This window comes from Pyrgilauda ruficollis, unplaced genomic scaffold (genome assembly GCF_017590135.1).
Source record: "Pyrgilauda ruficollis isolate IOZ18807 unplaced genomic scaffold, ASM1759013v1 scaffold8, whole genome shotgun sequence".
Taxonomy (NCBI): domain Eukaryota; kingdom Metazoa; phylum Chordata; class Aves; order Passeriformes; family Passeridae; genus Pyrgilauda; species Pyrgilauda ruficollis.
This window is the reverse complement of record NW_024529932.1, coordinates 6,007,155-6,028,089: the sequence shown is the minus strand read 5'-3', so window position 1 is coordinate 6,028,089 and position 20,935 is coordinate 6,007,155. Positions and strand designations below refer to the sequence as shown.

Here is a 20,935-nt window from a genome sequence, read left to right as displayed (position 1 = left end):
ACATCTGAAAGTGAAGTTTCTAGGACCACTGTCCTAGAAACTGTCAGACCACCCAACTTTAGCCTGAAATCTGCCTTAGAATAGCAGGATAAACCACAAACTAAGTGGTACCCTGTGAAGGTGGTGATGTGAGAATCCACATCACCCCACACACACACATCCAAAACCCACACTTTGAAACAGACCACAGCCAAAACAGAATATTTACAAACTTTTAAAGAATTGAATTCTTCTGCAAAATCACAGAATGACTAGGTTGGAAGAGCCCTTCAAGATCATTGGATCCCACGCCCTAACACCTCATCTAAACCATGGCACTGAGTGCCACATCCAGTCTTTTTTTAAACACATCCAGGGACGGTGACTCCACCACCTTCCCAGGCAGACAATTCCAGTACTTGATCACTCTTTCTGTAAAGATATTTTTCCTAATATCCAACCTATATTTCCCTTGGTGCAGCTTAAGACTGTGTCCTCTCATTCTGTCAGTGTCAGTTGCTGCCTTTGCCCAAATGCTCTTTGAGCTTTCCAAGAGCCACACCACATAGACTAGCCTAACACAGACCTCTGGACCTACTTTGCTCAACCCCCAAAAATAACTCATTTCAAAGTTAGATCAGGTTGTTCAGGGACCTGTTCAGTCAAGTATTAAATATCTCCAAAGATAGGAGATCCCACATCCTCCCTACACAGTCTACTCCACTGCCTTCACCAATCACACTTACTGTGATTTTTTTGTCTTCTCTCCAGCTGGAATGTTCCCTTCTGAAACTTGTAACCTCTTCTCTTTTCAGTGTGCAGCTCTAAGTGAAGTCTGGCATTTCTAATATCAGGAGAGTCAGAGTTATCAAGTAAATTGTACAGTGGAGGTATATTATACACTTGAGCCAACCTGACAACTCACCACTAGCAGGGGCAGACTGGCTCTGTACGTGTCCAACAATCTAATTTCAGCACCCTGTGCTAGCTCTGCAACCTAAATGGCTGCAGAGATAGCCAATACATCTTGCTAACCTGACAGAAATCCATTCCCTTGTTTAATTCCTATGTCATCTCAGCAATATTAATATCTTCTGCACAGGGTCACAAGGGAGAAAGCAGCTCTGCAGGTAAGAACAGAGCACCTCTTTTTGGAGGGAGGTGGGGTGAACAAGCAATAAACTGTGAATTTACATTTAGGTGTCAGAGAATATCATATGCTAGAAAATTTCAACTTGCTTTAATAAACTCTCAGCAATAACCAGGCCATGTTAAGCATGATTCTGACTTCATCCTCTCACTTCTGGGATGAAATTTACACTTCTTTCCTTAATAATACAACCAATGTCTTCTCTAATCCATGAAGACAGCTATTAAAACAGTCCTTAACTAGTACTAATTATATTTGGCATTAATTATCACCTGAGCTAAATAGAACATAATAGATAGGAGATACGTGGTCAGGGGACACCATGCCAGTAAGAAACAGAGGAGGAGTAAATGAAATCAGTTCACACAGATATTGGTGTATGGTCCTTACTAAGTCAAAGTCACACAGGCCAAACATGGATACCAGCCTGTGGCACTGAGAAACTTCACAGCAAAGCATTAATGGGGATCTTACTTCAGGTGAACACCAGCACCTTTACTAGAAATGAATTACATATTCAATTTTTATACCTCAAATACTTTTACGCACATTAAAGAAAGTAGTCATAGCACCAGCCTTTAAAATCATATTTGGCAGCTAACAACAAGGTAAGTTTCATCTTTTATTACAATTTGTCAATTCATACCAAATTCCAATCCTTTCTCAAATTAAGCCTTTTGAATGTAGGCTACCTAGAACCTGTTGAAAGGCATTACTGGTAACATGGGAAAAGCATTTCCATGCATCTGTAGAAGAGCTTGGTGAGAGAAAAGATTGAACATTTCCAGTTTTTAAACATGGCACGCCATGGTTTGTAAAGTCCATAAAAACCAGCAATTTAGGAGATCAGGACTTGGGCGTTCTTTATCTGATATCTAAAAAGTAATTTTTCAGAGGAAAAACTCAACTAACCCAGAGCAATGAAAAAAAAATTTGTGAAAATACTTCTCAAAGATTTAGAGAGCTCACAGTAATCCTTGCTTATCCTCAAGAAAAGTTAGTTAAACACGTTCAGGTCTTTTTATTAGCATGCTATTATTTTCCTCAAGGCTTCATATTTCAATTTGAAATCAAGACAAGTATCAAGTAAACCACCACCACTCCCTGCTCCGTATTTTGAAATGCTGAAACACCCTTGATGCATCCCTAGCCATCCGTATTTTGCAAGCATTGCCACTGTCTCAGCTGCAACAGACTGTCACAAGAGAACTTTGCTGACTCCCTCCACAGCTCCTTGCCCAATTAAAACATTCTGCCATCTATTGTCAGACCATTCACAGCTCAGCCCTTTCCCATTGCTTCAGGTACAGCTCCACTGCAAGGTGGTTGACTCATGATCTCCAACACTAGCAGCAGGTTCATCACCCTTCACCCCACAAGTCCTCAGATTTTTACATAAACACCTTTCTAAGTGATCCCAGCAGGTAGCTTGATCAGTTCACCCCTCCCATCTGCCACACAGAGATAACTTCCCATCCTCATCCCTAAGAGGGCCTTTAACCAAAGAGTGCAGCCCTCTGGCTAAATGAAATTCAGATCATCACTGTCCACGGACAGTCCTGAAACACGATCAGGCCCCTCTTTTTGCACAGTTGCTAACAAGACAGAACAGGAGCAGAGCTCGTAACTCTTTCAGTCTCTGGGGTCTGACATCCACCTTTGTGAAGCATCTGTTGAGCTGCACTCCTCTCCAGCATCCCTCCAAAGACTCCATGATTTCTGAGAAGGAACACAGGGAAATAACCCTAAACAGTTCTCACAGCTCTTCCACAGCCAACCCTGCTTAAAGCCTGATTCTGAGTCCTCATCCTCACGGATAGCTTTAGTGACTATCACTCTTTCATGCAGCTTCCTCGGTAAGAGCCATCTAACTAGTTCTTCTCAGATTAGTGTTGTCTATGAAACTTCCAAAATCAGCTGTGGAAAAGAAATAAAAGAAGAAAAAGATAAATATCACAACAAGTCAGGTTTCATACTGTCAGAGGCTGTAGGGAGGAAGGTAGAAATTCAACAAGGATCCTAACATCCATGTGCTTGAAGACCCAAGACGTATTTTTACCAGCAAGTTCAGCAACTATTCTTCAACAGAGTCACAAACATTCCCATAAGAGGCCTGCACCTTTTCACTGTATTAAAGTTTTTATCTAATTCAACTCCACAGTAAGTTGCTTTTCCCTCTCTGTGCTAGCAGGCTATGCTAGACAAACAATGCCCACAGGAAGTTACCTTTAGTCTTCAAGCACAGGTGCAAGACTTTGGAGATGCCACTGCACATGCTAGTGGTTTGATACTGAAAACTTCTTAACCACCAGCTTCATTCCACACCCCCGTTCTGTTACACAGTAATACTTATATAGGCTTTCCTTATGAAGACAAACTCTCCTAGTAATTACTGCATTTGTGTTATTTTTAAATACACAGACATTACCAGAACATCTAACAATCAACACAGACATGTTTTGTAGAGCATGCACGAAGCAAAAGCAGCTCAAAGCTTAAAACCCATCACTGGTGGCATACTATGTGAAGTATTCTTCTAAAAGGACTAGTGCTTGCTGCCAACCTACTTATCTTTACTGTCCTGCTTGGAAACACAGTCAGTGTTTTACAGGCTTTTACCTGACAAAGAGTAACATGCATATTTTGATGGGACACCCATGAGTAAAGCTGATCACCTCTCACTTTACAGCTGGGCTACTTCAGCTAGACATTAAAACACAATCATTCAGGTTTTGACCACTGATTAATTATTGATACCAGAAAAACTTTGGTAGTATTTCTTTGGTTCTTTTGAAATCCCAGGAATAACAACGCCTTACAAACTTTATTTCTGTCAGAATCACTTTTTGGTAAGACAAATTCTGTGGGGAAGGCTTTCAGCTAGACATGTACAGAAGATCTGCAATAAAGACCTGTAAACTATACCAGCCAACACAGAGCTTTTCATTCAAACAAGTCTTTTACAAGGATGCAAACCTAGCATGTTTTAACACCAATGGTCACTATCGGTATTCAGCTCCATCGCATTTCTGATCTTTGCCATATGGGCGTTCTTTTCCACGCAGTTATGAAAACACGATAACACACAGACATCAGGGACAGTTAATTGATAATTAAACAGATCAAGTGCGAAGCACCACTAATGGCTTTACTTCAACGCGGCAGCACCGTGAGCCTCCGGCTCCTCGGTGCCCCTCCACTTAAAGGAAATCTCTGGAACCTGATCGCGCCACTCCCGAGGCCGCTTCCACGCTGCCCAGGGTGCCTCGCTGTCCCCGCCGGGCTGGCACGGACGCGACCTCCCGCCCTTCCTCCGCCGCTGCGGGAGGTGCCCCGGGCCCCGGCCCCGGGAGAGTTGCACACTGGCAACTTCGGCGAGGTGTGGGCGGCGGACGGTGGCGGTGCGGGGGCTCGGGGACGGACACCCCGCAGGCGGGGCGGGCAGCCGGCAGAGCCTGCCCGAGGCGGCGGGGAGCGGGCGGCACATGGAGGAGCGGCGCGGCGTGCTCGGCGGGGCCGGCCCCGGCTGCGGAGCCACAGGGACGAGCCGGCGCGGCGGCGGAGGGACAGGAAGGGAGGGAAAGAGCCCGCTCGAAAGGGGAGTGGGACGGGGCGGCGGAGGCGGCGCGCCCCGGCGGGCTGCGCCCCGAGCCCCGAGCCCGAGGGGCGAGGGCAGCGGGAACGGAGGCGGGGAGGGGAGAGGGGTCCGGCGCGGGCGCCCCTTCGGGGGCGAGGCGGCGCTCCGGGCGCGGCGGTGCCGCCGCCCGCCTCACCATGAGCACTTTGGCCGCGTTCTCCAGCTGGGCGATCACCTCGGGGGCGCCCCCCGCCGCCGCGGCCGCCGCCGCCATCATGGTCTCTCTTCAATGACGCGCCATGCGCTGCATTCTGGGGCGAGGCGGCCGCGCGGCCAATCCCGGCCCGGCCCGGCCCCGCCGCGGAAGCGGGAGGTTTTTTTTTGGGCCCGGCCCGGCCCGCAGCGCGCGGCGGGACCTCCCGAGCCGCGGGGTGGGGCCGGGCCGGCGCGGCTCCCCGCCGGGCCCAGGTCGTCGCACTTGCCCGGCCCGGTTTGTTAGGGGTGGAAGCGGACGCTGGAGATCACCCGGTCCAACCCCCTGCCAAGCCAGGGTCAGCTAGAGCAGGTTGCGCAGGAACGCGTCCAGGTGGATTTGGAATGTCTCCAGAGAGGGAGGCTCCACAATCACCCTGGGCAGCCGGTTCCAGTGCTCAGCTACCCTCCATGGAAAGTTCTTCCTCGTGTTGAGGTGGAGCTCGTTTGTTCAAGTGTGGCCATTGCTCCTCTCCCTGTCGCTGGGCACCACAGAAAAGAGCCTGGCACCATCCTCTTGGCACTCTCCCTGGAGACTTACATGCATTTCCTTGTGCTTCCCAGTGAGCCCGGTGCCAGCGCGGCCACAGGCGCTGGGTGCTGGCAGTCTCTTTGCATCGCAGTGCTTGCAGATCTGTGGTGGGATGAGAAGCTGAGTTGATAAAATATAGCTTATGAAGTGGTGGGGACAGGAGAGGGTGGTCAGCGTCTTCAAAAATGAACTGGTTTACAGCAGACAAAAAACCAAACCAAACAACAAAAAACTCACCAATGTTTAAAACTGTTCTAAAAAGCACTTTTCCCCACATAAATCCACCTGGAGCTCCTTCCATGTTATTGGTTGTGAGTCACAAGACAGTGCCAACTCTAAAAGATATGCTGAAGAGAACACTGCTGCGCAGCCTTAGGAGCAAAAGGACTCTCAGATTATGCCTTCAGTGGCATTTCATTTTGGTTAAAGGGTTGGCCTTTTAAACAAATCCGATGGTTTCCACTTCAGTTTGCACACTGGAGCAGACTTGGAGCTTTGATAGCTTCAGATGAAGCCAAAATGGAAGATCTGCAATTGCCAAGGAGCGTTCAGTGCGTAGGTCCAGGCCAGAGCACGTCCCTCCCGGTGTGGAGCACTGAGCACCATCAGCTGCTGAGCTGCCCTGAACCCGCCGGACCACTGTGCTCTTAACACAGTCAGGTGTTTGCAGCCATAGTTCTCTCAGCCTTGGGGAGGCATTAGTTGACCTCAGGTGCTGAATTTATGCAAGGTTTGGAATTTATCAGCTAGCTGGGCCGGCTGATAGCAGTGTTGAGGGCTCGTGGACTGTTCACATAATGGGAGTGTCAACGGACAATGTTTCCATGCAGATGATACAGTGTAATAGCCGAAGTGGAAGAAAGAATCAAGGAAACGAATGACAACAAGAAATCCATCTTTCTCGTTCCAAAGAAAAATGCAAGGATTTTTCTCCTAAGAAATGACAGCTTTCAATGCTCAAGAGGGCATGGCAGTGCTTATTACTAAACAAGTTTAAAAGTAGCAATAAACCCACGTAAATTATTGATTCTGGGGTTTACCTAGGAGGTAGAACTAGAACATGCATTTCAGGGTAATGTTAATCTTCAAAGCTGAAGAGTGTGGGGAGATCAGCAGGGCTGCTCTGAAAGGAGGGCTCAATATACAGAAAATTGAACAACAGTCAGAGATGGAGCAGTTCGAAGTGTGACAACACACTTAAGTCCTGGAGTGTGTTTATTGGACAAACAGGGCAATGTACAATGAGTCTCGCTCTCAAGAACAGAAACCAGAGCTAAAGACTTAGAAGTTTGTGTACAAAGAGGTCAAATGTCAAAAAAAGAATCCCTGAAAGGTATGAAAAAAACCCCTATTTTAAAGAATTCTCTGTTCAGTAAAGGACTACTTCAGTTGAGTACTTCTGTACTTGTAACTTGTAATCAAAATAAGATTCTTCAACAACTGTTTCAGCATGCTCAAAGGTCCTTCATTCTCCTGTGGCCTTGTGTGTTTAGCAGCACACTTGAATAGCCATGAAAGCAATAGAAATAGAATAGTATTCTTCAGGTTAGGAGGACTCAAGAGGTCTCTACACACACCTTCTCTTTCTTCACCCTTCTGATCAGATTGCTTAGGGCTTTATTCAGCAGGGTCTTGAAAACCTCCAGGAACAGAGAGTGCACAGTTCTCTGGGCAACCATGTCAATGCTTAATTTGTGTCACAGTGACCTCTTTTCCCCCTTAAATCAGAATGTCCTCAGGTGTCTGTTACTTCTCACCTTGCTGCTGTGCACCGCAGTAGAGACTGTTGATACATTTTCTTGACAATCTCAGGTACTGAAAGAAAACTCTCAGGTTCTCTTTCAAGGTTTCTGACTGAATGCAATTCCCTCAGCCTTTCCTTACAGGTGCTCCCACCCCCACACCAACTTGACTGCCCTCAGCTGTACTCACTGCAATTTGTCAACTTCTTTCTCATAGTGCGGGCCCCAGAGTGCAATGTGGTTTTCCAGACGTGATGTAACAAGTGCTGAGTAAAAAGGACTAGTAGTTCTTTTGATCTATTGGCTGCATGCCTGCAAAAACAACCTAATATGTCTTTATAAAGGTAGCCTTGCTCATCGCTGTGGTGTTCTGCTCACTTACATTTAGCTTGGTTCCTGTCAGGCCAAGTGAAGTGCGTGGCTGGGCCTGAACTGCCCTGACACCCTCACCTGGGGCTTTAGCATGTGCAGTGCTGTAGGTTTGCTGTGCCAAGTCCGGTCTCCTCTCATCGTGGCTCATCAGTTGTCCTTCTTCAATGTCTCCAACCCTTTCTCCTGCATGGATCTTTACTCTTACTCTGTCTTCTACTCTTTCTGGCTTCACTTTCTATCTGGACTCTGGACATGACTCATTATCTTGCCTTGTCTTGGACTCTCAAGTCCAAGTCCAACTCCAACTCTGGAGTGCCACCTCTCTAGCCCTACCCAAATCCTTTGGAACTGCACCCTTTTTGGTGAGAGCACTGCCCTGCCTGTCCTGTGGTCAACCTCAGCTTATTCATGCTCATGGAGCGGCCCTGCTCATGCTGTCTTTGCCACAGTCCACCAGGACCTCCAGATTCCTGCTTTGGTCAGACTTCAGTCTGTACTGCTGTGGTGTTTATTGCATTTTAGGTAAGGTATGACACCACAGGATCCATCTGCCAGTTCCCTGAATAGGCATAATGGTTTGGTCAATCTGTACCTATCCTTTCTGCCCTGAAGTTTTCTATTTGGGCACACTTTAGCATGTCCATTAAATCCAGTCCTCTTTCACAAGTGATATGATTTGTGCAGACAAAATCATGTGTTTTACCATATGATCATCGGGTATATCTTGTCCTCATTTTGAATGGGAGGACTGAGTGGAGTAATTTTCAGTAAAAATTACATATTCAAGTAGTCACATTTTCTCTCAGCTATATTACAATCTTAATATTCTCTTGGCTAGTCTTAGAAAAGCTGATTGTTCATTTATCTTGTCAGAGTGAATGCTGAAGCTATTTCTGCTGTTGGCTAAAAAAGATGCATCACATTGTTCCTTCACGCTTTCCTCTTTCGTGGTGCTAATCCTCTTAAAATAGTTCTAAGATTTGGAGTCATTGCCAGAAAGAGTGTTGTTGGTAGTGGAGCCTGGGCTTCCTGCTCTAGCAATCCTTTTCTACCTTGTTTTCTCCCACAGCTGAAGCCAGCCAGCTACTGCCAATTTGGGCTACAGATTAAAATGTTAAGGAAAATGAAACAACAGTTGGTTGTTGAAACTAGTCATGAATTTGGGTCTGTTTTGAATGTGTTCATCAGTCCTACGCACACATACAATAAAACTAGCAAAGATCTGCTGTAGTCAGGAGCATCTGACAAAGACTAGTGCAAGGAAATAGAAGTGACTGAGCAGTGAGTTTTATAAGGTAAGGAAATCACAGTCAGCAGGGAAGTGGATGATTAGTACAAAAGCGCAATGACAGCTGCAAGCATGCAAGTGGCAAGCTTGGTGTGGAATTAATCTTTCATCATTGGTTAGGTAGAAGCTTTAGAAATCATCCTCTCCTATCGGGACATACATCTTGATTTATTTTCTGTGCTTGATTTCCTAAGATGTTCCTAAAGTTGTTTTCCAGCACTGTTCAAGAGATCTCTGCCTACATAGCCTGCACTTTTTTTCTCAGTAGACCTAATTTCTCTGGCTGGAACATGCAATTTGCTCCCTTTCCCAGGCTCATTTTTTCCTAACACCTACCTTGACTGCATGGGTTTCTGCAGCAATTCCTGCAATAAATTCTGTAAATAAATTGCAAATAGATTCTGCAATGAATTCCTGCAATACTTCATGACTTACCTCTGTTTTTTCATCAGTGGCTAGCAGAAGTCGGTTCAGAGTAGTGATTCCAGTACTCACTATTCCAATTGTGGTAATCTGTGATGCTCATCACCAGTGATGAAGCACACAGAAGATCTCTCACCAGACACTTCAAAACAATTCAGATTAAATCCTTCAGACAACTGGGCTAGACTTCCACACAAATGGCCTCAGTCAAGTTACCTGGGCACAGTAAGTCACTATTCCCCTCTGGAGGAAAAGCTTCTACCAAAATTACTGTAAGCAAGTTTGATAGCACTGCCCAGTGCTGTTGGTCACTTGCTCTCAGTTTATTTCTTACAACACAACAGTAAGCAGTGCTGCAAAGCTGGATTCAAGTCATTCAAGCAATTAATTTCAAGTTCTGAATTTTGTTAAGAATGGCATTTGACAAGGAATGCAATGTGTCATGCATGAGTTTAACAGGGAAGAGACAAAATATTAGGTCTTTATGTGAGCAACCTCCACGTTCCAAGACTGGGTCTAACTGGAAGCAAGATTCAAACCAATTATTAACAATATTACACAACAAAAGATACAGGGGCTAAGAGTGAGGTTTTAGAGAATTGCTATGTAGTTGTGTGTGTGCAGAGTTTGTGACACTGTCAGAGCAGTGCAGAGTCGCAGTGGCCAGGAGCAGCCACAGCACACACCGAGCATCAGTTGAGCTGCCACAGCAGCAGCCTGCGGAAGGGGAATTCAAGAGAATGTCAGACATGGAAATGACTGAGTCACACTCAATATCTTAAATTAATATTCTGCCCAAGAATTGAGGCACACACCTTGCACTTGAACTGGCTTTTCACAGGCAAGGCCTTGCCTTGGAGTAGATAGACAGTGGATGACAAAATGTTAGTAGAGGTGAAAAATGTAAGCTAGGTGGGCAGTTCTACTACATACAGACTTTTGGTGTCTGGTGGTACTCATTCCTGTATTTGAAGCTGCAACCGTAAGAGCTTAAGCATTGTTTAAAGCAAGTGAGCGCATTAATTGTTTTACAGGAAACCTGCTGTATTTTGGTTTGTATCTGCTTACGTTCTGTTTCTTTCTGACTCCACTTGTCTGGCAAACACCGTGTCGGGGTTAGCACTGCAGTGTGCCGAGAAGGGGGAGCTAACAGAACAGTCACTAAGTTTAGCTACTTTGAGCTTCAGAGTTATCTTTAGGATTTATGACTGGTTGATCAGAATATGTTGCTTATGATTCACACTTGGAAGTTTATCAGTGATAGCTTACAGAAAGTATTTGGAAAATATGTATGCTTTCCTCCACACAGACTCTGTGCTGCCTCTGCCATGGACTTCTGGAGTATTTGGGAACACTTTCCTAGTATGCTAGATCGTAGGATGATAGCTTAAGCTAGCCTGTTTCAACTTGGCTGTAACAAACACTTAAAAATCTTCATGCAGCAGGTATCTATGTTGAAGGACACAAATGCCAGCTCAGACTGACAGCTTACTGCCTCTTTCATCTCAAGACTGTTGTCAGGGCAAACTTACCAACCCAAATGGGATCAATGTAGCACCAGTATATTTTAGGCTACTCTCTGTAGACTCTTGTTTCATGTAAGTGTCATTCACTTAAGATTGAGTCATTTTTGATTAGCATAGGCTAGAGTACTGATGCTTTAGTCTCTCCTCTGAAGTTGTTCTGTTTTGACCCTGCTCTAAAGATGCCTGCTTCCTACTCCTATTAGTTTATTCCTAAGGTCATCTGCTTAAGAGGGGACTTTTCCTTCCTTTCAGTAACTTACAAGTCACAGCCAAATTGTCACTGATTCTGCATAAAAAGCAAGGACATAAGTGGAGATCCTCAGCAAGACCCTTAGGTAAGACTTACCACCTTAGTACTAGGGGATTCATGGGCCCAATTTGGATGTGTGACTCTCCCTTGTGTGTTGTATAGGTACAAAACAGTGGGATCTGGAGAAGCTGACAGGTGAAATATCTGTGGTAGTTCACAGAAGGTGCCAATGAAGCTGTTATAGCTTAACACACACACGTGCACACCCCAGGCTTGTTTTACTTGTGTTTGGAAATGCTGCTGTATTACTTTGGAAGTTTTCCCTTAAGGAGGTCTGACACAAACTTTTGCTGAAAAATGTTCCTCCTGAAAGCAGAAATACCGTAAAGTACTCGCAAGTTGGTTCATCATCTATCCATTTCCTATTTAGAAGGCAGTCCATGGAAAGCAAGCTAACTGCTCAGCTGACCAATCCTCTGTACAGTCACCGTAAGTGTGTGCCATGTAATGAATCAATTGCAATAGAGAAAGCAAGGCCCAGTAGTTAGCTGTACACTGGCTATTGGAAAGTGGCTAACTTCTGAAGTTGCAGCAGAAATATGCAACAGGAGTCTCTATTTTTGTTCCATATACAGAAGAGACATGTAGTAGAAATACCTGCCAAAAGATTCTGCAGTAGGTGGGAACCCATGAGCAGAATGATCATTGCATAGAACCATGTTACTGCTTCAGTTTGAGTCTGTAGTTTGCACCAGCTCCCTGAAAAGCTCATCCTGTGAATGAGGAGATTTTTCAGCTTTGGCAGGTCCAGAATAAACTTAGATTTTCAAATAATTTCTTTCTTCCCTTGAGTTGTATGGATGGAACATGGCAGCGTACCTTAGAAGGAGATTCCTGGATGACAAGTTTGTATGAGCTGTGGCCATCACTCTTACCTGCCAAGTTTGCTCTGGGCAAACTGGCACCCTGGTTTTGAATCACTGAAAGTCTTGCCTGGATTTTGCATGTCCCCACTGCCTCCTGCAACACATCACAGCACTGCACTGTTAGAAATGAATTCTGCTTGTTAGCCCCACATGGATTTGACTGTTTTATTGAAAAAATCAGTATTAATTTTCATGGTGTGTTGAGACATTAGAAAGATCCTTTAGCAGGTCCAATTATACCAGATAGTCCAAACATTTGGTAGCCTTATCAGAGATCAGTATTAGATTAGTGTCCGTGTGGATAGTTGGTATGACCAGAACTATGACAGCCTAAAAAAGTCAAACAGGAAAAAAAAAATTGCCTATCACCTATGAGGGGAAGATTAGTGCCTAAAATGATCATGTAATTCTGATAAATCATATAGTGATAAATCAGAATAGATAACGGTTCCAAATTTAAGCCACTTACTTTGAAGAGTCATGTGTAGCCATGTACAAGACGATAGTGTCTAAGGTGAGTTAATTTTCTTCTCCTCACATCTCTTGTTGAACAGCTGTTCCAGAGTTTGACTTGGAGAGTTATTTACTTTCACTATATTTGCTGGCACATGGATAGATATTATTCTTTATCCCAATTAGATTTTTTCCTTGCTTCCCCATGTTTGTCCTAGGTCTATTAAGAATATTATGTTGCCCTTATTCTTCATTTTGTGAGTTCATATAGAATTAGAAGAGACTTTTCCCATAAATAAGTTCCTTTCCATAAATAATGCTTCTTCTATTCTTACATGTATTGATCTTTCTCAAAAAGTGACCACCAGAATGCTGATACTCCAGATGATGTTTTACAAGGGCGTTGGTTTTTCTGTAGCTGTTGGAAATGCATAGAACAAGGTGGTAAAATTGTCTCCACTAGTTTCATTTGTATAATTTTAGTCCAATACAATTTTTATAATTTTGTATAATTTTAGTGGCTTAGGCATCCCCCAATCAGCTGATGCACATACACACATAGGAATACACGTAAGGCAGGAATTTTAGAGGGCTAATCTCAGAAGTCATGCAGTAAAAAACTTCATGGCATTTTTATTATTCCATGTATCACCATTTAGTTTTCTCTTTTACAGTGCTATTAATAATCTTTTACTGAATGTGCCTGAATACTATTTGCATATTTCATTAGTGTGAAAATTTACTTTTTGTTCTCAAGCCATTTATAAAAGTATTAAAATTGGATCTATTTATAGGCTCTCCAGCCCTGGACATGTCCCTTTGCAATGCAGTCTGTATGGCAGAAATACCATCTCTGTTCTGCAGCAGCAGACCCTCAGGGACTTCACCATGGATTTTCTTAGGACTACAATCAACTCTGCATAGGGCAATTAATTTAAACAACCATAAAGAAACTCCTAATCCTTATCATAAATAAGGAACAGGAATTCTCCGTCTTGCAGGTGGACTTGGAGGTCTCAGGCATCCGTATACAAATTTTAGATTATACCCTCATGCCATGTATGTGCCCACCTCCTACTTATTTAACCAGCCCTTCCTAGCAGTTCTAGAGACACCCAGCCAGTCCCTCTTTCAGCAGCTGAGATCCCTGACCCTACTTTGTCTTCTCTGTTTTGAGGTTTGACATGGTAGCAAATGGATACCTTGGTGGCCAGCCCTGTAACCTTAACTGAAGAAAGTGATCAGCAAATCCTTTTACTGCCACTCAATTTCCAGTATGAGCATAGGGAAACTAGGGGATAATTATTTGAAGCTAGTTTCCCTGGTTTAGGTTTCCCTTTGGTCCCCAGATATGGTATTGTAGGAGGCTGATGGACAAGTCTCTCAGCTTGTTCCTTGTTTTCAAGGAGGGGTTTAGCAAGATCACAGTTGTTCCTGTAGATATCTCACCTTAGTTAAGAGTTTTTTTGCCTGGAAGTGGCCCGAGAATCTCAGGTGACTGCTGCTGCTTGCTTGCCAATTATGTGCTGTGCCCCCAGTTTTGATCAGTCCAGCTGGGCCTCCCTGACTGCCCTGCTGAGACACTGGATCTACTGCATGGCAGCTGTAAGCTGCCACTGACAGGAACAAGTGGGGAAAGTTGTCAATGGTTTGATCTTCATGGCTCTAAATGCTCTTCTAGACAATCCTCTCATCCCATTTTCCTTCCAATACAATCCATTCTAGTTCTCTTTTTGATAATTTCTATTCTAATAAACTTAAGCATCTTTAGTTTAACTAATAATTTCTGTGTGACAATGGAGCAACTGTTTTTGAACTCCAGAAAATTTAATGTGGAATAAAATAATGGTTTGACTCTGCAGTTTTTTGTTTCTGTAAAACAAATGAATAGCTATGTAGGCTTTCCCATTCTGGATCAGATTTTATATAGATCTAATGACTATCTTGTCTTGTACAGAAAGCATATCAGTTAAACTTTACCAAAGCATTGCACAATTTTCTATGCATTTTTGTGTCCTCTTTTTAAGTATCAATTCAACAAATTTGTCAGATGCACATAAAAGGTTTAGTGGCCTATGCATTTCAGCATAGAGTTATTCTACAAAGCAAGAACAATCATGGCCAGCCCCTTAACCCTCCAGCACTGCAGCTGATTTAGGAGATGGATTCACATAATGGCTGGGGTTGAAAATGAGTACTTTAAGCAGTATGGATATGAAGATTTTATGAGCCAATGCACTGTCAGAATGTGCTTCAACTCCTTGAAGCCATCACAGCTTTCTCCTGTCACGACTTCCCTGTCTTCTTTTCCAGTTAGCAGAATATTAATGTGTAGTAAAAAGGATTTCAACAATGATTTCATTATCAGTTGCCCATGTGTAATGCTGCCAGTGAAGTTACATTCACATGATTATGCAGATAAATTCAGGTGAAGTTGCATTTGTTCCTTCATATAAATGTTTTGATTTATTTACCCACACAGCAGTTTTATTTTCTAATTACATTTGCATCGACTGGAAAAGCGAATACATAATAATCTGGTTAGCTATAAAGAAATTGAAATATTACATTATGATATAAAGTATTACATCTCATAGATAAGCAGCCTTGACTTGTCAAAGGCATATTTGTAGTAAACAGATGAAATTTCCTGGAAACACAGCTTCCCAAACTAGATCTGTTAAAATTGCTGCTAGGTCTGTTAAATCTGGAAATATGTTTGTGAATAAAGGAAAACATAATGTTGAATTGATGTAATAATCTTTTTTTCTTGATGAGCTCCTGGTCTCATACGTGCAAAACCTTGAGACCTATTCCAGGTGTAATTCCCATGGAAGCCTGTGCACAGGGCAGGATTAGAAGTGAAAGCTGATGCCCTGAAATCAATGTGTGATCTCTTCCAAAAGCTAACAGTAATGTGGAGACTGATGACTCTTGACAGGCCAGACTGTACTAATGGATTTTCCTGCAGTGACTGAGCTACTTTCAATAGGATTACACTGACATTTTTCAGCAAGAGTAACACTTCTGTCCCCAGCCTGCCCACCCTGCCACTGTCATTCCATTCCCTGCACTTCCTTGTGCTCCTCCCCTGTGCTGGCATGACTGTCCATGTCACCATGAGCTGAAGTGGTTCAGAAAATCAATCCAGCTAAAATTAGCAGCTGGTGTTTCACTGGGTTGTTTTTTGGCCTGAGCTCTCTTCTCTCAGTGTACTGACCAGTGGCTCAGTTATGCCAGCACAACCTAGGGGACATGGCAGGGGCAGTGGGCAGCAGGAAATCCAACAGGCAGCATTTGGATCCTGCCATTGCTTCATCTCCCTTGCCTCCAGCACTGCTCTGGCACAAGCATTTGTGAGGCTGCACACTGACCCTTGCCAGACAGGTTTCCTAAAAAAAACCCAAAAACCAAACCAAAGTAATCCCTCGAGGTTTATTTTTCAGCAAGATTAATTCCCTAGTCTTGAAGGTCCCATGGTCACAAAAACCCCTGTCCCAGGAAGAGAACGACATGGGGCTGAAAAGCCAATGGAAAGAGCAAGCATGTATTCAGATACTGCAGTTCCTGAATGTCACATCACAGCTTTGGGAGCACAGCAGTCTTATTAGTAGCCTGGTCTGCCCCACAAATAATACTCATTGAGGAAAGAACAAGAGCAACCTTATAATAAAGATACATTTTATATTTTATGTATTTTAAAAGTTTGCTTCTTAAACACCATGGGTTTGACAGAATCACTCTTACTCCTCATGGGTTGAATTGGGCTGGCTTGGAGATTTGGGGGGCATTGGTAGCATGCTTCATTATGAATTTACTGTATGAAAAAAAATTCCAGTTTAAAGCCAGCTTAAACTAAAAAAAACCAACAAAACTTAGTGAACGAACAACCAATATCAAGTTTAAATATTGAGAGTAATTCTCCTCTACAATCAAAAACAGTAGGCAAGGGTCCTGCTTTGGTGAATGGAAGGTAGCAGTCCTAATTTATAATCAGTATCTACACATGATTTCTACATGGTGTGACAGTTTGCCTTAAAATTTAACATTTCAAAAGCAATTTGATAATGTATTGCTAATTTTCCATAAGGAAAATATTCCTAATTAGGAGTTTAACTGCAGAAGACAAGATAATTTGTTGCCTTACTTATCTTCAGAAGTTCTCCTCATGCAAATCACCTGTTTCACATTATTCTTAGCTGAAGTGTCTGCCAGCACATTTTTCAGTAACTTTACATAATTTGTCACTTGAAAGTGAGCATCAGAGTAAACAGTCTTGCCTAAATGACTAGAGCAACTGAGATAAACAGTTCTGTAGAGTAGTATTGATTTACTCAGAGGATGGTTTTCCTCAGACTCTAATTGTCCAACAGGCCAGAGGGGCTGAGTTTTCAGGGTGTCACAGTAAAATGCAATGAAACAAGACAATTCTAAGGCTTGGAAGTGACATTTTGTGTGCAGAAATACCCACTAAAAATTGTCCTTTACCTTGGGCAAAATTATGTCATCCAAATGAACTTTTGGTACATATAAAGGATAGAGAAATGCCACATGTGTAACAAGGTTTCATGCTGAGTTACATTTGGTCAGTTCACGTTGGGCATTCAAAGGACTTTTGCATTGAATAAAATGCTGAAGGAAGTTTCTGTTGGGATGTTGGGACAGTTAGTGTGACAGAAGTCAGATTAAAACTGTGTTTACTCTTTCTATGGCTGCTGTTTTGAATCTCTCCATTCTTTAAAGCTGTTAGTACAGAATTTGTTTTATTTGCTACCATCTGTATAACTTACTGTCAGCAACTGCATTTAGAAATAACCCCTCCAGAATAATCTAAGTAAAACATGCATTAGTGCTCATATTATGGAAAATGGGAAGAAACACAACACAACAGGCAATAGCAGGTCTGTGGGATCCAGCAAAGGGACATTCCAGCAGTTTAAACAATGTAAAGTCCCCTGTCCTGTTCCTTTGCTAGCTGTAGTTATGACATCAGGATGTGTCTGAAAAATAAAACAAAGAATGAAAGAAGAAAAGCAAGAGCATTGTTTTGGACTGGATGAACTCTGAAGCGGAAGGCCAAGGTGATTAAGGCAAATAAACGACAGGACTGTGTTTATTAGGCAGGAAATGGTCATTACTAAATTGTCAGGAAATGCGCTGGAGGCTGGTGTACCAACTCCACCATAGCTGTATGTATCAGTCATATTTTGTCAGTGCTGTTGAAATCACGGAATAGTCACAGCATCTGCATTAACTTCTATTTGGGAATAAGCAATTTCATTTCTTTTCAGCCACTCTTGCAACTGCATCCACCTTTATTTAGAAGGGGTGAACCCGGTTTCTCTGTTGTAAATGTTTTGGTGAAGATGGTGCTCATGAAATAGGACTGGCAATCACTGTCATAGAGTGTGTTTGGAGAGATGGCAGCTGCACTGTGTCATATCGTGGAATGGCAAGAGCAAGGACAGGCATGAGGAACACCTGGGAGACCTTTCAACATCTGTCACTGCTGGAGGCAGCTTCTTAAGAAATGCCACAAAGCTGTTTGGAGGGAAGAGGGGTCCCAGAGGCACCCACCTTCTCTCTATTTCATGAAGCAGTTTTGGCAAAATGCTCCCTTCTGTGCTGGGAGCAGCCATGCAGCTTCCCAGCTGACTGGAGGAATCTCTTCTGGAAACCACAGCACCATTCAGCCTCTGTGACCTGTTTAAGTCAGGACTGTATCCAGACACTGCTAGTAAACTCCTCCATGGACTACCTGAGGCTGCCTAAGATAATACCAGTGCCTATGTTTGGATTCCATCCCTCCATTCCTCATTTCTTCTTTTCAAATATGACATTATTGCACTTATTCCAGGGGTGCTGTGTATTTGCAATGGAGGCAGAACAGCTGGTCTAGCACAACTAAAGGCAAAATAAAGATTCTCTCCTCTGTCCATCTTGAGCAGTGGTCCTCTGCACACTCCTCCTCACCTGATGCAGATGAGGTTCTCCCCATCATCAATATGTTCTTTTACATAAGCACAGACGGAAAAGTTGTTGGATGGGGACAATGACCTCTAAACTGAGATCCAGATTGAAAAAGAGCAGGGTAGGTCTGACCCACCAAGCAACAGTAGTCCCCAGAGTAACATAGTGATTCATCCAGTTTCTCTGGCATGAAGAGATGACCTTTCTGTGGGCTTTTTTTTTTCTTTTTAATATACTGTAACTACTCTTCAAATATTTTGCTGTCACTTGTTATTTGAAGCAGAGTTGACCTTATAGCCAACTCCATGAATAGATGCTTTTTTGAAAACTGAGTATTAAAAATTACATAGGTAAGTGCCCCTTGTTGGACACTGATATTAATTGAGCCTGCAGTGAGAGCAATATACAAATAATACATAATGTAGTTCAAATTCAAGGCTTTGTTAGTATAAAGCAAGATATTAAAGCAAAATAAGAACTCTGCTTATTGGGTTTCATATTTGGAAAATTTCAGAAGACCATCAGTTTGTTGCTGGCTACAGCATGGTGTAACTTCATTGTGAGGTGACATCTATCTTGGCTTTGCTTCAAAGAACACTGAATGTGTGCACATGTCTGCACTTGGGCCAGAATATGCAGCAATGGAGCATCTCCATTACATTTTCCAAAGTTATGGAGGTCTGGCAGCACCCTGTTCACTTCCTTGACTTGCTGTACAGCAGCCTGCTGTGCTCTGCTCTAGCGTGAGGATGATGACCTGACTGTGGCAACCTGTGTTTAGCAGATTTCTTAGTCTTGTTTTAGCATATCTGTGGAGTTGTCATAACTATGGCATTTATTTTAAAAAGCATTCTTGGACACCATTTTTAAAACTGCCAGGCAATTAAATTTAAATTTAGAGAAGTTTCTAAAATCTACCTCAAAAATTAAAAATCTGTTTTACTTTGCAGCCCAGCTCACCCTGTGACTGGAGTCAGACTGTTGCTCATCCATGTTGTCAAGCCCTTGCCCAGTATGTGCCTATTGGAAAATGTCATCTTCACTTTTGGGTCTCTAAAATATCATCAGTATTGCAGAAAGATTTGGGGTGGCTCAAGTTATTTCTTTTAACCTAAGGGCATCTCCTGATGGACTGTTTTAAAATGACAACACAAGTGCCTTACCACGAGATGGCCTTTACAAACCACAGCTTTGGCTTCCATCTCCTACAGCATCTGGGGATTATTATTATCACTGCATTTCACTCCACAAAATGGTTTTCCAATGTGGCAAGCCCGTGGGTCGTTATTACCCTTGGGCTCCACAGTTACTAAACAATGAGTCCTCCTCTCTGCCCAGTTCATGAGGGCGTAGACACCATGAACATAAATTTTTGCACAGTTAACTTGGTTGTAGTTATGTGAATAACTATATGTGAAAATTATGTGAAATAACACCTAAAGGGATCACATTTAGAATGAGATTTCAAGGCAGAATCAGCAGGTCCCTCAAAGGTGGTGTCTGAGGCATTCTGTGAGAAGACAGTCCAGCAGCAGGGATGAGCTCCATGCAGGACACTCATGCTGAGAGATTAAATTAAATTTCCAGAACATTTTTCCTGTCCTTGGCTGCTGGAGTGGGAACATTTAGATCAGCAGTTATTAAGGTTAGCACTTAATCTAGTGAGTTCGTGGGGTGCTCTCAGCTCTCATTAGCATCAGCAGATGCTGAGGACATCCAGACCTCAGCCTTAAAAATCACCAGGAGTAGATCAACAAAAGGGACATCAGTGCCTGAACTTGTGGTGTCACCTCAAAGTAGACAGCCAGGTCCCATAAATAATTCTTAGGGTGAGCAGGATATCTTAATAGAAGCTTATAATAAATGCAATCCTTTGTTGAAAGAACCACCAGAGATAACCAATTTTGGCCTAGAGAAAAAAACCCAATACCTATGTCACCCAGCTCTGGCACCTCTCACCAGAGCTCTGCATCTGTTTGTGGGCAAGAGACACCCAATCCCAGCTTTCTCACCTGTGAACACATAGGAGGCTGCTTTTGTTTGAGTGTAGTCAGTAGCCACATGGCTGGAGGTAGGAAAGGGGCTCAGGATCTTGGACTTCAGATCTCCTGGAGCCAAAAGTTTCTCTTACCCCTCTTGTGACAGTCCAATTCATCAGAGTACTGGCTGTCATATAGTGGAAGCTCTTTTGATTTCACATGTTAAAGATGTTTTATTTTGTATAAATAGCAACATTAAGCTACAGAGGGACCAACTGTCTCCAGGTAACAAGGCAGTCCTTTAAAAGATGAACATATGCACTTGTAAAAACTCATATAAAATTATACAAGTTATACAGTAGCATCTACCTTCAGATATGGAATAAAGAAATTGGAAAATCCCATTCTGAAGCAGGAACTTCACCCTACACTGTATTCCAGTACCCCAATGAGACACAATTAGCCACTCCTTTCCTTCAAGATACCAGAACATGTTTAACAAAATAGTCTGTCCAG

At 43.1% G+C, this 20,935-nt stretch overlaps 1 protein-coding gene across 3 annotated transcripts in view; it reads right to left on the bottom strand.

The window, feature by feature from the left end:
- The window catches only part of XPO4 (exportin 4), a 79,099-nt gene extending 74,024 nt beyond the window's left edge, over positions 1-5,075 (bottom strand). For 2 of the 3 annotated variants that reach the window (XM_041487261.1, XM_041487260.1), the window contains exon 1: positions 4,903-5,030. In XM_041487261.1, the coding sequence (XP_041343195.1) occupies positions 4,903-4,983 (81 nt within the window). In that variant the 5' untranslated portion in view covers positions 4,984-5,030. Of the gene's footprint in view, positions 1-4,902 lie in introns of all 3 variants that reach the window. The other variant, XM_041487259.1, reaches the window with a different exon arrangement.
- Positions 5,076-20,935: the final 15,860 nt, after the last annotated feature.